Below are 13,730 nucleotides of genomic sequence, written 5' to 3'. Positions count from 1 at the left end.
GTTCATGAGGATACCAGCATTTTCTATGAATAACCAAAGGGCAGTTCTTACTTAATCTCTATTTCTTTCTTCAAGTATCAACTAAGTCAAAGTCTGCATGAAGACAACGAAACAGACGACGGAACTGGAATACACTTAAACCAGAAGGACCCTCACCTTCCCCGACGATCCCAAGCACCTCAAACTTGTTCATCACATCACAGATGGCAGGGTTCCTCATCAAGACTAATGCTGGTTTGCCGAAAGAGGCGGAGTTTGAGCGGGTGAGAGGTTGTCGTCTCCGGGGTTACAGGCGGGCATAGGGTGGCCTGGTGGCATCAGGTGGTCCGATCAGACCGGACCGCTGAACGTTCTGTACACTTCCTCCAAGTACGAACTTGCATCTGAGGACACAGAATAACAGATCGTTATGGGGTTGAAGGAAAACATCAAACACTGTGTTTTGATCTCTGAAGTGAGAGCTGGATGGATTTGCTCTCAGTGGTGGAAAGTTTCTGTAAAAGAAACTGTGGTATAAGCAGAATAAAACACTGGTCATGCCGTTAAGACTTTTCGGTACAACATTGGGCCGCACCCCGGCATTCTGTCGTTGATTATTTTCCCATAACGTCATGGCCCAACATTTAATTTCTCCCATAATGGCGATGTGAGAGATTTCTAATTTGGTTCATTTGTTTAAAAACTGCTTGACACAACTAAGATATATTAGGCGAAGCGCACTATGTGTATCACCAACCATCTTGTCTCGTCTCATCTCATCTCATCTGCCGAGAGAAAAGAGGATTTAATTCCCCATCTAGCAGTGTTGCTTTTTCTGAATCTCTCTCTCTCTCTCTCTCTCTCTCTCTCTCTCTCTCTCGCTCATTCTCTCTCTCACACTTTCTCCCTTAGTGTTTCTGCTGCTAGCTCTAAGCCGAGGAAGCAGATTCAGAAAAACACCCCTCTGCCTCCTCCTCTTCCTTTTCCTTCCTGATCGAGGTAAACATACCTCTTCATGAACTGTGAATGTGAGCGAGAGGTTTGAGGTCACTGCTGAATGAAAACCATTGCGTAACTATGACTCAACATCAAATGACTTGCTTCCAGTCTGCTAAATATCTGTACGGAGATCTGGATCTGCTAAACATCTGCCACCACCAGGAAGTGAGGACTGAGGCAGTGCTTAAGGACAAAACAGAAAATCCTCAAGATAGAAAAAAAATAAATAAACGCACCTGTCGGATTGCTCCTTGTAAAATCTGTGATTTGCTAGAGTTAAAAAAAAAGAAAAATAGTGTTTACTTTCTACAAAACAAACAACGAGACTTTTTCGCAGAAGCCGAGAGCCGTTGAAATGCAGAGATCAGCCACGAAAAAAAACGATCATTAGCTATTAAAAATGACCTTTAGAGATGTCTAACACCGTGAGCCGTGATTGTGCCGAGACGACCGCCGAGGGGAAAACACAAAGCTGTGTTAAAGTCTCTACTGAAGACGACTGTTAAGGAATTTTCCTGGTGACATTTCACGTCATATTAATGAGAAATCGGGCAGAGACGTTGCTGCAAAGGTTGAACTCAAAGTTCCCAGAATGCAACACAGATACGGCTAGTTAGCGATCTAGTTAGCGATCTAGTTAGCGATCTAGTTAGCGATCTAGTTAGTGAGTGTCTCAGATCTCAGAAACCCAGAGAGTCTAAGGGTGTTTTCACACCTAGTTCGTTGATCACCATGTGATCTGAGACCCCTTAAAAGGACCCAGAAGCGAACCGTACTTATGTACGTATGTGTGACACGTGAAAGCAATGAGGTCCCGGTCCGCTTTGCGTTTCGTTTCGCCAAATGTCCCTGGAGGCTTGCCATACCTGCAGCCGTGTTCCGTCACTGTGACTGCTGAAAACACAAAACTTTTTCGCCATGGCAGGTCGCGGAGTCGTGTGGTCTTATGAAGAAAGCTGTGCACTTATTGATATTTGGAAAGAGGATGGCATTAAATGCCAACTATTCTCAACACATAAAAACATAAAAGTATTTCTTCTGTTTTCTCAAAAACTGAATTAAAGGGGGTACAACAGAACAGCACTACAATGTCGCGTAAAAGTGAAAAAACTACGACAGAAGTACATGAACACCTGTGATAAAATGCGTCGAAGTGGGGAGTCTGCTGAAATCAAGGATTCCTGTCCGTTCTACGACGATTTGGATGAAATTGAGTACTGATAATTGAAATTGAAACTGAGTTCTTATGAAGTTGAGGTGTGAACACGAAAGGGTCTGAGATCACTTCAATACTAAAGAGGACCAAAAAGAGAACTGGGTTCTCTTTTGAGTCCACTATATTGTGAACACCAAACGGACTGAGGTCACATTCGGCTAGTTCCTTTTCTGGTTCACTTTAAGTGAACTGGGTTTGGTTCTTTTAAAACGAACTATATGTGAAAACACCCTAAAAGACTAAAGCGCCGCTGCATTGCTCTCTTTAGGTATAGATGTGTGAGGTAAGTGTCAAAATCCCACTGACATGTCGGGGAAAGACGTTCAAATAAAAATAACTGACGTAAAGGTCGTCAAGCGTGGATTTTTCCTTTAAATCTGTTTATCTAACTGTCATGGTCCTGAAAGAGAAAATACTAACAAGCATTTCGATTAGTCATAGGGTGTGAAAAATGATCATGTTGTCAAACCCACAAGTAAATTTGTTCTAAATTGTCTTTGATGTCTCCCACACACAAACACACACACACACAAACACACACACATAGTCTAAACATAAGTAACTTACTCAAAATAAGCTTAATTGCTCTCAAAATGTTAAGTCATCATAATAGTATGTGTATGTGGAGTCAGCATGTCTCTGGCTACTCTATATGTGCCATCGCTTTCACAACAGATTTTAGCATCCATATTTTTGCCAGGCGATGTGGGCTGCTGGAGCTGAGGCGAGCGGAAGAAGGCTGTGCTGCTCATTCGCACCATCCAGAGGCATCACATCACTCAGCGTGAGAAAGAGAGAGAGCGAGAGAGAGAGAGAGAGAGAGAGAGAGAGAGAGAGAGAGAAACGTTGGCGAATCGACTCTAACACACGCCATGCAAATGGGTTTGTTGGACGACAAGGTTGTTCATCAAAACCGATGATGCCAAGCTCAGCTTCTAATAAGGATAATTCAGTATTCTTGTTTGATCAAATAACTGCATTCAGAAGTGTGTGTGTGTGTGTTATGTGGTGAAGCATGTTTATTCCAATGATCTATATTTAAGAAAACCTGGGTCAGTTTATCAAATAGCTTCCATCTTCATGTAAACGTCTAAATGTTTAAAATGAATTTCCAGATATTCCTGTGTGAAGGATATTTCATTCTGAGTTCACACTGAGTTCATAGTATTTCCATTGAAATGCAATAAATTCCGCTGTGGAAATACTAGATTTCGAATCACGTATATCGTACGTCTGATCTTAAGATTCCTAAATGTTTGGAAGCTGAGCAAGAAATCTCTCCAGGCAATGCCAGGCGAGTGAAAATACCAGCTCTTATGAAAAAAAAAAAAATAGTATCCAAAAGCAGTGGGCTGATAATCAGTTGAGAGAAAACCAAGGTGTGTGTTGGGCCATGATGAGCTACAGTACAATGCTACTGTTTTGATGATGGTGGCACAGAGTGTTGTCTAACACAACTCTCCTGTAGGTGCTCAAACTGGTTGACGTCTACTGACCGTGAAGGCCACAGCGTACGATCAACACGTGTCAAACATTATCCCTTGTGCCCTGTGAATGGGGCGGGGACATCCTGGAACAGACCACTTACTGTATACCATCAGGATTGATGGGATAAAGATGACTAATCAGATCTCCAGTGTTTAGGTCCATTTACCCACACGGGTTCTCCCAATTACAATTAGGACCGAGATGGTCGGCTCGGTAGAACTCCAAACAGCTGTGTATGCACAGGGGAAGCCTGAAGGACCCTGAAGGCTCCTTCAAAACATATGCAGAGAATCACCTGACTCTTGTGGGAATTGCAAGTGGTTTCTGATGCAATGTGTAATAAATCTCATCTGCCAGACTACCATTTTGCTACCAGAAACATGACAACAGTTTCCTTCATCCTCATCCTTCTTACTGAAAGAGCTTTTAACTCGAGTTCACCAGCAATATTTTAGGCAGTCATTTACACCAATCAGACAACTCTTGCATGAGGTCGCAGGATCTTTAGCAGAGCAACTGCTCTTCTTGAAAGAAGGAAAGAATTCTGCTTTGATTGATTCTGAATCAATGGGAACTTTATCGACCAGGTCCTACTGTAGCTAAAGAAACAAACAAGCAATTACTGTAGATCCGGCTGTTCTTATCTGATACTGGTAGCGGTTGGTTGCTCTTATTAATGCACTTGGTGCTCTTTTGGCTCTGGAAGGTTACACAAGACCAAAGCACTATCGCACTAGACACTATTTCCTGCTCTATAGTGAGGATATACTGTACCTTTGCTAGACATTTAGTCACCTTAAAAGTGTGTAGCACTCAATTTCCTGTCAATATACTAAAAAAACCCTGATGTTTTATTTTAGCAAAGAGATCGTTGAGAAAATGCTTTGTTGTTGTCTCCTGCATACCAAGATCTGACTGGGGTAAAGTAAATCTGTCCAAATGCTCTTTACAGGTTTATGGACTGTGCTGTTATTTCTGTTATCTGGTACACATTACATACATTTCTGGCCATGGAGAATTACTTAATATTAGGCGAAACGTTAGGTTAAGCTTTTAAGTACTAAAGTTGTTTTTTTTTGCACTGTGATGACCGCTGCGGCCTAAAATCCAACACCGTATATTACCATTACACATGACCCTTAGGACCTGCCAGATTTTCTCTATTACTGGCATCCTAGCATTGTTAACAAAATCCTTTGACATATGCTAAATACGTGGCTAGCTCATTACATAAAAACATGTTAATCTATTACACGTCAGAAGAAGTACTTGTCTCTGGTGTGTTCTACTTGCTCCACAGCCTTATGTAAGACAGCCTGTGTGCCAAGCTAAAGAAGTGTGAGTTTTACAAACCCACTATCTATTTCCTTTGATATATTCTCTGCTCTCAAGCTGGCCAGATTGATAAGGGACAATTAAAAGCTGTCACTAACTGGCCACAGCACGACACTTTCGATACAAAGTCCTGGGGTTTGCTAACATTTAATTCTACTTGATAAGAAGGTTTATTTCAGAGCTTTAACTCTCATGCTGCTCTCTAATGAAGCACCTCCATTCCAAGACATCATGATCCTTCTTTGCCATTAATAGGAGGTGGATTACGGAGGTGGATGCTTACAAGGCCAGCTAAGGAGCCATTCTGTCAACGTGCCATGTAAGATGTTGGGAATAACAGCTTTTTTTTTAAGTAGATGTCCTGTCCTCCAAGTACGAGTATTACCCAAATACCCAGCAGTACTGGACCCCCAACAAAGACATATGTCCCCAGTTTACAGTACAGTGATTCCACATCTCATTCATTACAGCCCTCCAGGCTTTTAGTGCACCTTGTGCTTGTTTATGCTTTAAATTGTAGTGGTCCTTACTTACAGAGAAATCCTGCATTGTCTCTACCAAGCCCACAACCCTGAGGTATTTTATTTAAAGCAATGAAACCAAACGTCCAAGTCAAATATGACTGTTTCTGTCAAATTTCTCCAATGTTAGTCATAGCTGCAGGATTCTAGTTCTTTGTCTAAACTTTCCAGAGCCATGTAACCAACAGATGTCCTGTTAAATTGGGTGAACTAAGAATATTTAAAAGGGGTACAGTTCATGTCACATGCTTGTATAGCTTTTAGCAATATAATATATATTTAGCACAATGAACATAAGTGCTGTCTTTTCTTAATTTATCATCTTCTTCTTCTTCTTTCGGCTTTTCCCTTCAGGGGTCGCCACAGCGAATCATCTCTCTCCACCGATCCCTATCTTCTGCATCCTCAACACTTGCACCCACTAGCTTCATATCCTCATTAATTACATCCATATACCTCCTCTTTGCCTCCTGCCTGGCAGCTCCATGTCCAACATTCTCCTACCAATATACTCACTCTCCCTTCTCTAAACATGTCCAAACCATCTTAATCTGCCCTCCCTAACTTTGTCCCCAAAACGTCCAACATGAGTGCCCGTCATCGGGCATCAAGGCAGGATACACCCTGGACGGAGTGCCAACCCATCACAGGGCACACACACACACACTCTCATTCACTCACTCACGCATGCACTCACACACTAGGGACAATTTTCCAGAGATGCCAATCAACCTACCATGCATCTCTTTGGACCGGAGGAGGAAACCGGAGTACCCGGAGGAAACCCCCGAGGCACGGGGAGAACATGCAAACTCCACACACACAAGGTGGAGGCGGGAATCGAACCCCGACCCTGGAGGTGTGAGGCGAACGTGCTAACCACTAAGCCACCGTGCCCCCAGAATAGTATTTTTAGGATCCTAATTTCCACTTATAGGTCTCACATTTTCTACGAGTCTCTGATCAATCTTGTCTGTCCAGCATGAGAACCCATACAATGTGGTGGCAAGCCTACTTTACTTGATGCAGTTTTCTCTTGGTCAACATCTGAATTACTTTGTTGACTGGAAATTGACACAATAACAAAATCCCATCACTCATAAATCATCTGGACAAATCCACTCCCAGACCCCAGGTTCTAATGTCAAGGGTCTGATACAGGTACCACTAATTTGGAGGTAGATTAGTTATCAATAACAATACCACATTCAGCAACAAGAGGTTTCATGCTCTTGTCTCAAATTCTGAGCTAACTGCTATGATATTAGTCATTCATTCAGTTGCAGTGGATCCAGAGGCTATGGAGGAAACACTGGTTGGGATGCTGTTGTTACACCCTAGGTGGAGCTCCAGTCTATTGTAGGGCACCATCCACACAACCTCTGGAAGGTAGGAGGAAACCCAGAGGAACCAGGAGGAAGCCCAGTCAGACATGAGAAGAAGATGAAAAACTCCATACAAACAGTGAATCCGGCTCAGGAAGGAAATAATGACCATGCCGCCGTACGGTTATGAATCGATTCTTATTACTTGATTCACATGACACTTGTTAATATGCTTAACAAAGTCTTGCCAATTCATTTGCAAATTATACTTCATTTCTCTAGACAATGTTCTCTTTGTTACTGAACTAATACGTACCTGTTGGCCTGTGCGCTTTGGTTTCGACGTAATATTTTAAAGACTGTCATCCGGTGACTGTGAATCAGTTATCAGCCGCATACTGTAACCTTTCGTCTATTTAATAAAGTCCACAATGAAACCTTCTAAACTCTGCCTTCAGTCTGATCCCAAATCCATCATTCGTTATTATTTCATTCTAAAACATATTACAATGACATAATCGTACCTTCTAATGGTAACGAATGCAAATCTAAAATGCAGAAATATGCATTCAGAATATTCGCATATAATTTGATGACAATCTGAAACTGGACAATTCGAAGAGTTTGCCACAGTTACTAAGCAAACGGCTCTGGTCCGAACGCACCCATTCGAATAAAAACATATTTCGAGTGTTGAAGTGCTTTCATTCATGTACCAAAAAAGAAGTTACGTCGATCAGTATCGGATTCAGCGAGGTTTGTGAAGTGGTTATTCTGCAAAGGGAACAAACCTCTTAGTGAAATAGAGGTTTGGAGTGCGGAAAAAAGCCTGGATCGAGGGTCATATCTCATTCAGGTCATGAGATATGACAAGTATCTCACAAGCACAAACAAAATGGCAAGGGTCAATAAAGCCGACTATGGCAGCGTGTACGTAGCGGCGTAGGCTGAAAATAGCAGAAAACTGTATCATTCATTAGAGTTGATGAAATTTCTTAAATCTCATTCAAAGTGCTGGTCACACATTGTAAAAAACTAACAGCTAATTCATAGCTGTTTTTTTGTGATTTTTTTTTTTTTTTAATTCAAGTGTATAAAGACAGCCTGATGACTGATTGACAGCTGCTCATTGATGGCTGTTTATAGAATACGTTACGTGTTCCTTTGCTTCCTAGATGGCTTTCTAGATGGTCCACAACAATAAACAGAACTATAAATGAACACAGGGTAAATGTTGTAAAGTGCTGGTAAAAATTTGTAGTATAATTGGAATCAAATGTTGCAGGAAATCGATCAACTTCCGGGTCGAACAGTAATCTATGCACCCTGTTGTTGATTATTTTCTTATAACAGCGTGTTCCGAAGTATTTCATTCCTACACACATCAGATTATATTACGAGTGGCCAAATATTCCATACGTTATTCCACAAACCGGAGTCATATACATAATTTAAGAGTATCTACAGTACTCGCGATAATTGCAGTACTGCAAATCTATGGAAATGAAGCATGCACCTGAATTATTAACACACTGCTTATTTTTAGGTTTCTCCTCCAGAGCAAATTGGACTAATACCCGGAGTAGCCGAGTAGGTCAAGTGTTAGAGATGTGTGCTTTATGTTGTATGTACATTGTGCTTTATGGTGTATGTACAAGAGCCATGTACTGTATGATCTATTAATGATTAACTACACAGGCTTCTAAAAGATGTGTCGCAAAAATAACAAATGCACAACAAAAACCCCAGCCAAATACACACGTCAAGAAAGAAATCCCATTCTGACTCGTACATTCAAGATAAAATACAGATAATAAGATAAAATGTTTGCTTCTTAATACTAAACTTTCCAAAAGCAAAGGCCAAGTAGGAAGATAAAAAAAAACCCTCACTCACTTAGGTTTAATCGATGAATCATCCTCCTACCTTATATAACAGAAGCCAGAACGAGCACAAATAGGTTCAAAAATGATTCTTGGCGCCGTTCCTCATTGTGCACAACACCATAGAAGCAGCACTGATCGTTATGAAGAAGAGCAGAAGTGTAGATGCAACCTCAGCTATGAGAACAGCAAAGATGGTGCCGAGATGCAACAGAGCCTCAGATTCCCTTTTATGACACAGACCGATTTCAGGATTTCTATGATCAAATCTGTAACCCTTAATCTCTTGTGGATGTGAAAAACATTGACGGAAACCTGTGGGATAATATCGCCAGTCCATTTATACCAGCCGTTCGTGAACGAGCCGATTTTCTACAAGCTCTACGGCTGCCGTGTGAAAGTGACGCGAAATGTCACACGTGATGGTGACGTGTTTTAAGACACGTGTCACCTGTACAACGTGTCAGTCAACATATGTTCAATCGAACCTAATACCGTTCCATAAAGATTAAGAACAGTGTGATGATACAGTACATCCGTGGAGAGGGTTCTAGAGTTCAGATGTTCCTCGCCACCTTTCGAGAGGAGCCGATCCGTCCGTGTGAAAGTTCTTCTGGAATTCCGAGAATCCCTGAACGCTGCTTTTCATGTTTGACATGTTTTTTTTTTTTGTTTGTTTGTTTTTTTTGTTTAGCTTCTTAATGATTGGACTATGAGTCACTGCAGCAGTCATCTTACAGACTAATTACACCTTGTGGGCTTTTGCTGAGATTCGTGAGCGAAAGCAACGTCCAAATATCAGAAATCTCCATGATCAAGTGACCTACATGATGTCATCCTGACCCCCTGCAGCCTACACAGGGCTCGTCTTGAGCTTTATCTCTTCCCTATGATTTTGGCCTGGGGGGGGGTGGGGGGTCGGACCAGGCTGTGAAGCAGTTGGAACCGAGTCAGAGAGTCGGTTCAGTGTTGCAACTCTGTTTTGGTTTGCGACGCAATAGGCTGGAAGTGCGTAGGTGTGAGACTCTGCTGAACAGCAGTATTACACTGCAACAGCCAGGCACATGCAGTATAACCTGACTATTAACACAGGTGTCATCTTATGAGCTTTAACACATATATAGCACAGAATATGGGAATTATAACTGATGATTGAAAGCTGTGTAGTTATCACTATATAAAGTGATGTTAAGTGCGTCAATAACAACAGCCAGTAATAATAACAATAACATGAATAATTACGCAATCAGCACTAATAATAATAATAATAATAATAATAATAATAATACTGATGTTTACACCAGACACTTAACTGGGTAACGCGTTCTTGGTCATTCTGCAGACTCTTTTAGACACGGAGGATGAAGCAGATAAATGACATGGTGGAGACGGCGGAATAAAAGCATACTCACACATACTGCTGTGGATACAGAGGGATGTGTGAGCACTCAGTCCTCCAGCCCTGAGCGCAGCACCACATCACTGCTGCTGCTGCTGCTGCTGCTGCATACTTGGGAAACCTCACGCGCAGTTGTCAACGGGCTGGAGAGGTGATAGCAACAGTTATTTTGAGCGACGTGACATGGTCGAATCAAAACGAACCACCGTCATCACACGCGCACGCCCTCTGCTCTAACGAACCAACCGGGACACAGATCACCCGCTAGGAGGCGGGGCTTGTGACCAAGGTTACGTCTCGTCGCCGAACTTGTCAAAATAGAGTACTGTAAAGATCCAAGTGCGCACGAGGACTTGTTCATTATTATTATTTTAATTATCTGGGAAAAACATGATGTTAGCTTGGACGTGCAATCAGTGGAAAAAGATTTAATTTTTAAGTATGATTCTGATGTTTTTTGCTAGAAAAATTGGAAATCAACAAAAGGTATTAGGAATAGCGTCTCTGGTATAATAATAATAATAATAATAATAATAATAATAATAATAATAATAATAATAATAATAATAATAATAATGATGATGATAATAATAATAGAATAATATAATAACAATGGTGATAATAATAATAATAATAATAATGATGATAATAATAACATAATAATAATATAATAATAATGGTGATAATAATAATAATAATAATAATAATAATAATAATAATAATAATAATAATAGTAAAAATAATGATGATGATGATGATGATGATGATGATGATGATGATAATAATAATAATATTATAATAATAAAAATAATAATAATGATTATTACTTTTAGATGGTAATGATGATGATGATGATGATGAAGTTATTGTTGTTATTATTATTGTTGTTGTTTTATTGTTATTATTATTATTATGATGATGATGATAATGAATGATCAAATGATGATACTACTACTACTACTACTAATAATAATAATAACATAACCTTCACCATCAACATCATCTTTAAGTATATATTAAATACCTATCTATCTATCTATCTATCTATCTATCTATCTATCTATCTGTGTATTATATTATATTATATTATATTATATTATATTATATTATATTATATATATATATATATATATATATATATATATATATATATATATATATATAATTATTATTATTATATATCTATATTATATTGGGACATATAAATAATGTTCGATTGAATATCTGCATTGCAAATAATCCACAATAACCTCACAAAGTTAATTATGATAAAACCTGATTAACTAATCTATAATCATGAATACATTCGTTATATGACTACAAACCATGAAAAAGTACTGTTATTTAAGTTAGTTAAAGGATTATAAATGAAACAACAACAACGAAAAGTCAAAACTAAATACTAGACTTTATTTAAATTTTATTTGGGTTCTAATGTCTTTCTAATTATTGATCATGTCTCTGGGTTTTATTTTGAATTTTACACAACACACCTACTGCTGGAAAAACATGGCTGAATTGACATATTCTTATTAACATGATGTTGATATCATAACATAACTCACAAATATGAAAAAAAACCTGACATCTTAGCATAACATGCGAATTCATAGCAGTTCAATGATTTTTTTTCTCTCCCACACAATAAATAGTTTTAGCTTTTAAAAGCGAGTGCTCTCAAAGATGGACTCCATCTTCTTCATTTCCATTATTTTACAAGGTATTAGCGCCACCGTGTGGTGATCTTAGGTACAGTCACAAACAAGCATTTATCATATTTTGTGAAATTAAATATTTAGGAACTAATTAACGAGTTTCATGTCTAAAAGAAACATAAAATAAGAACAGGTGCTTCAATAAAGAAATAATATATCAACACATTAACCATGGTAGGTTTCAGCTTTGTTTTATGCTTGATGGGTGTCCAATTAATTAAATTAAAATATACAATAAATAATAAATCTTTTGATTAAAAAAGCATATCAGTTTACACGTGGACTACAAAAAAAGGAGTAAACATTTTAATAAATAAAGCTGTTTAAATGTAAGTTATAACAGAGGAATTAAAATAAATATAAAAAAACCAACAAACAAACAAACAAATAAAGTAAAAATAGAAAGATTCAAGAATAAAGCAATATATAATTGTTTAAAATAAAATACACTCGTTTCTGCAACTAATGAGTTTATAAATCAACAAGCAAATGAATATTATACAGACAAAAGTATACAAAGAAGAACAAAAAACAACAAATAACAAAAAAAAGTCTAAAGAATGAATATATACTATATAATATACAAATAAATTTAGAAACAAACTCAGATTCTCATATGATGTGTGTGAGTGTGTGAGTGTGTGTGTGTGAGTGTGTGAGTGTGTACATTGAGATTTCATCACAGTAAATGTTGTCACTGCTATTAGTTATTGCGATGTAAGCCTGTAAGACTAAAGCAGCAGCCAATCAGCGCACAGTGGGGGCGGGGCTTGCCGAAATACGGGTGGGAGAAACAGCGCTGTAGCGGCGCTTTCAGTGGAAAGTCCACAACGTAACACTGCTCGGGCGCATGCGCACAGAGGTTATCGAAATATGGCGGCTAGGTCTTGCTAAAAGTACTGAGATCTGCTTGAATTTCGACAAATTCGCCCAGGTAGGTGTCCGCTTTGTGTTTCCTGTGAGTCAGCTGTCCGTGTGAAGCCCCAGTGTGTGTGTGTGTGTGAGGGGGGATCGGATCCTGGTGTGTGTGGAGGTTTTTTTTACAGGAGATCTTCAGTGTAAACACTTTCCCCCCTTCGTAGCGATGTATTTCTCATCTTATTTCCAAAGTGGGAGCCGCTGATGGGCGTCTACGCCCGTTATTAACCTTCATAAAGCGGTAATAAGCGCTGTGTGCGCACGTGTGGACGCAGTTTCACCCAGCTTTCGGCTGGACGACGTGTTAATTTGTTGTTGATGTGTGATGACGTGACTTTACCCGAGTCGTCACTAACCAGGCCGAATGACGTACACGTCTTTTTATTACAGCAAAGTTTTACATGTTTACTGTGTAGACTTTATAAAATAAAACTAGAACGTAAGCCACGGAAGCTACTAAGCAGAGTAACTAATAACGACAATAACACACACACACACACACACACACACACACACACATATATATTTATATATATATATTGTGTTAGAATGTGTGCGATTCATCTGGTTCTTTTTCAGAATATAATAAGAGGATAATAAAATAATCATTACAATAATAGCAGTAAAAAGGGTTGTTTATCGTTGTTTAGTTTCTAATACAAAAATGTCATACATTTTATATTTTTTAATGACTTAATGCCAATAAAATAAAAAATATACTGATATTACTAATTATTATTAGTATCTCTCTCACACTCTCTCCCTCTGTCTCTCTCTATTTCTGTCTCTCTCTCTGTTTCTGTCTGTCTCGCTTTCTGTCGCTCTCTCTCTGTTTCTGTCTCTTTCTTTCTGTCTCTCTTTATGTCTCTCTCTCTCTCTGCTTCTGTCTCTGTCTTGTCTCTATTTCTGTCTCTCTCTATTTCTGTCTCTCTCTCTGTTTCTGTCTCTCTCT

At 39.1% G+C, this 13,730-nt stretch overlaps 2 protein-coding genes across 3 annotated transcripts in view; one reads left to right on the top strand and one right to left on the bottom strand.

Annotated features, from left to right (window-relative positions):
- LOC132861988 (cyclin-dependent kinase-like 5) overlaps positions 1-10,318 on the bottom strand; it is a 67,245-nt gene extending 56,927 nt beyond the window's left edge. For both annotated transcript variants that reach the window (XM_060893778.1, XM_060893779.1), the window contains exons 1-2: positions 10,159-10,318; positions 157-383 (exon numbers count right to left, since the gene is read on the bottom strand). In XM_060893778.1, the coding sequence (XP_060749761.1) occupies positions 157-220 (64 nt within the window). In that variant the 5' untranslated portion in view covers positions 221-383; positions 10,159-10,318. The remainder of the gene's footprint in view (positions 1-156; positions 384-10,158) is intronic.
- Positions 10,319-12,686: 2,368 nt separating this feature from the next.
- Positions 12,687-13,730, top strand: part of LOC132861815 (sex comb on midleg-like protein 2) — a 30,849-nt gene continuing 29,805 nt past the window's right edge. Inside the window, exon 1 of the mRNA XM_060893386.1 lies at positions 12,687-12,794. The gene's annotated coding sequence lies outside the window, so the exon portion shown is untranslated. The remainder of the gene's footprint in view (positions 12,795-13,730) is intronic.

Source organism: Tachysurus vachellii, chromosome 19, assembly GCF_030014155.1.
Source record: "Tachysurus vachellii isolate PV-2020 chromosome 19, HZAU_Pvac_v1, whole genome shotgun sequence".
Classification (NCBI taxonomy): domain Eukaryota; kingdom Metazoa; phylum Chordata; class Actinopteri; order Siluriformes; family Bagridae; genus Tachysurus; species Tachysurus vachellii.
This window is presented reverse-complemented; position numbering and strand designations above follow the sequence as displayed.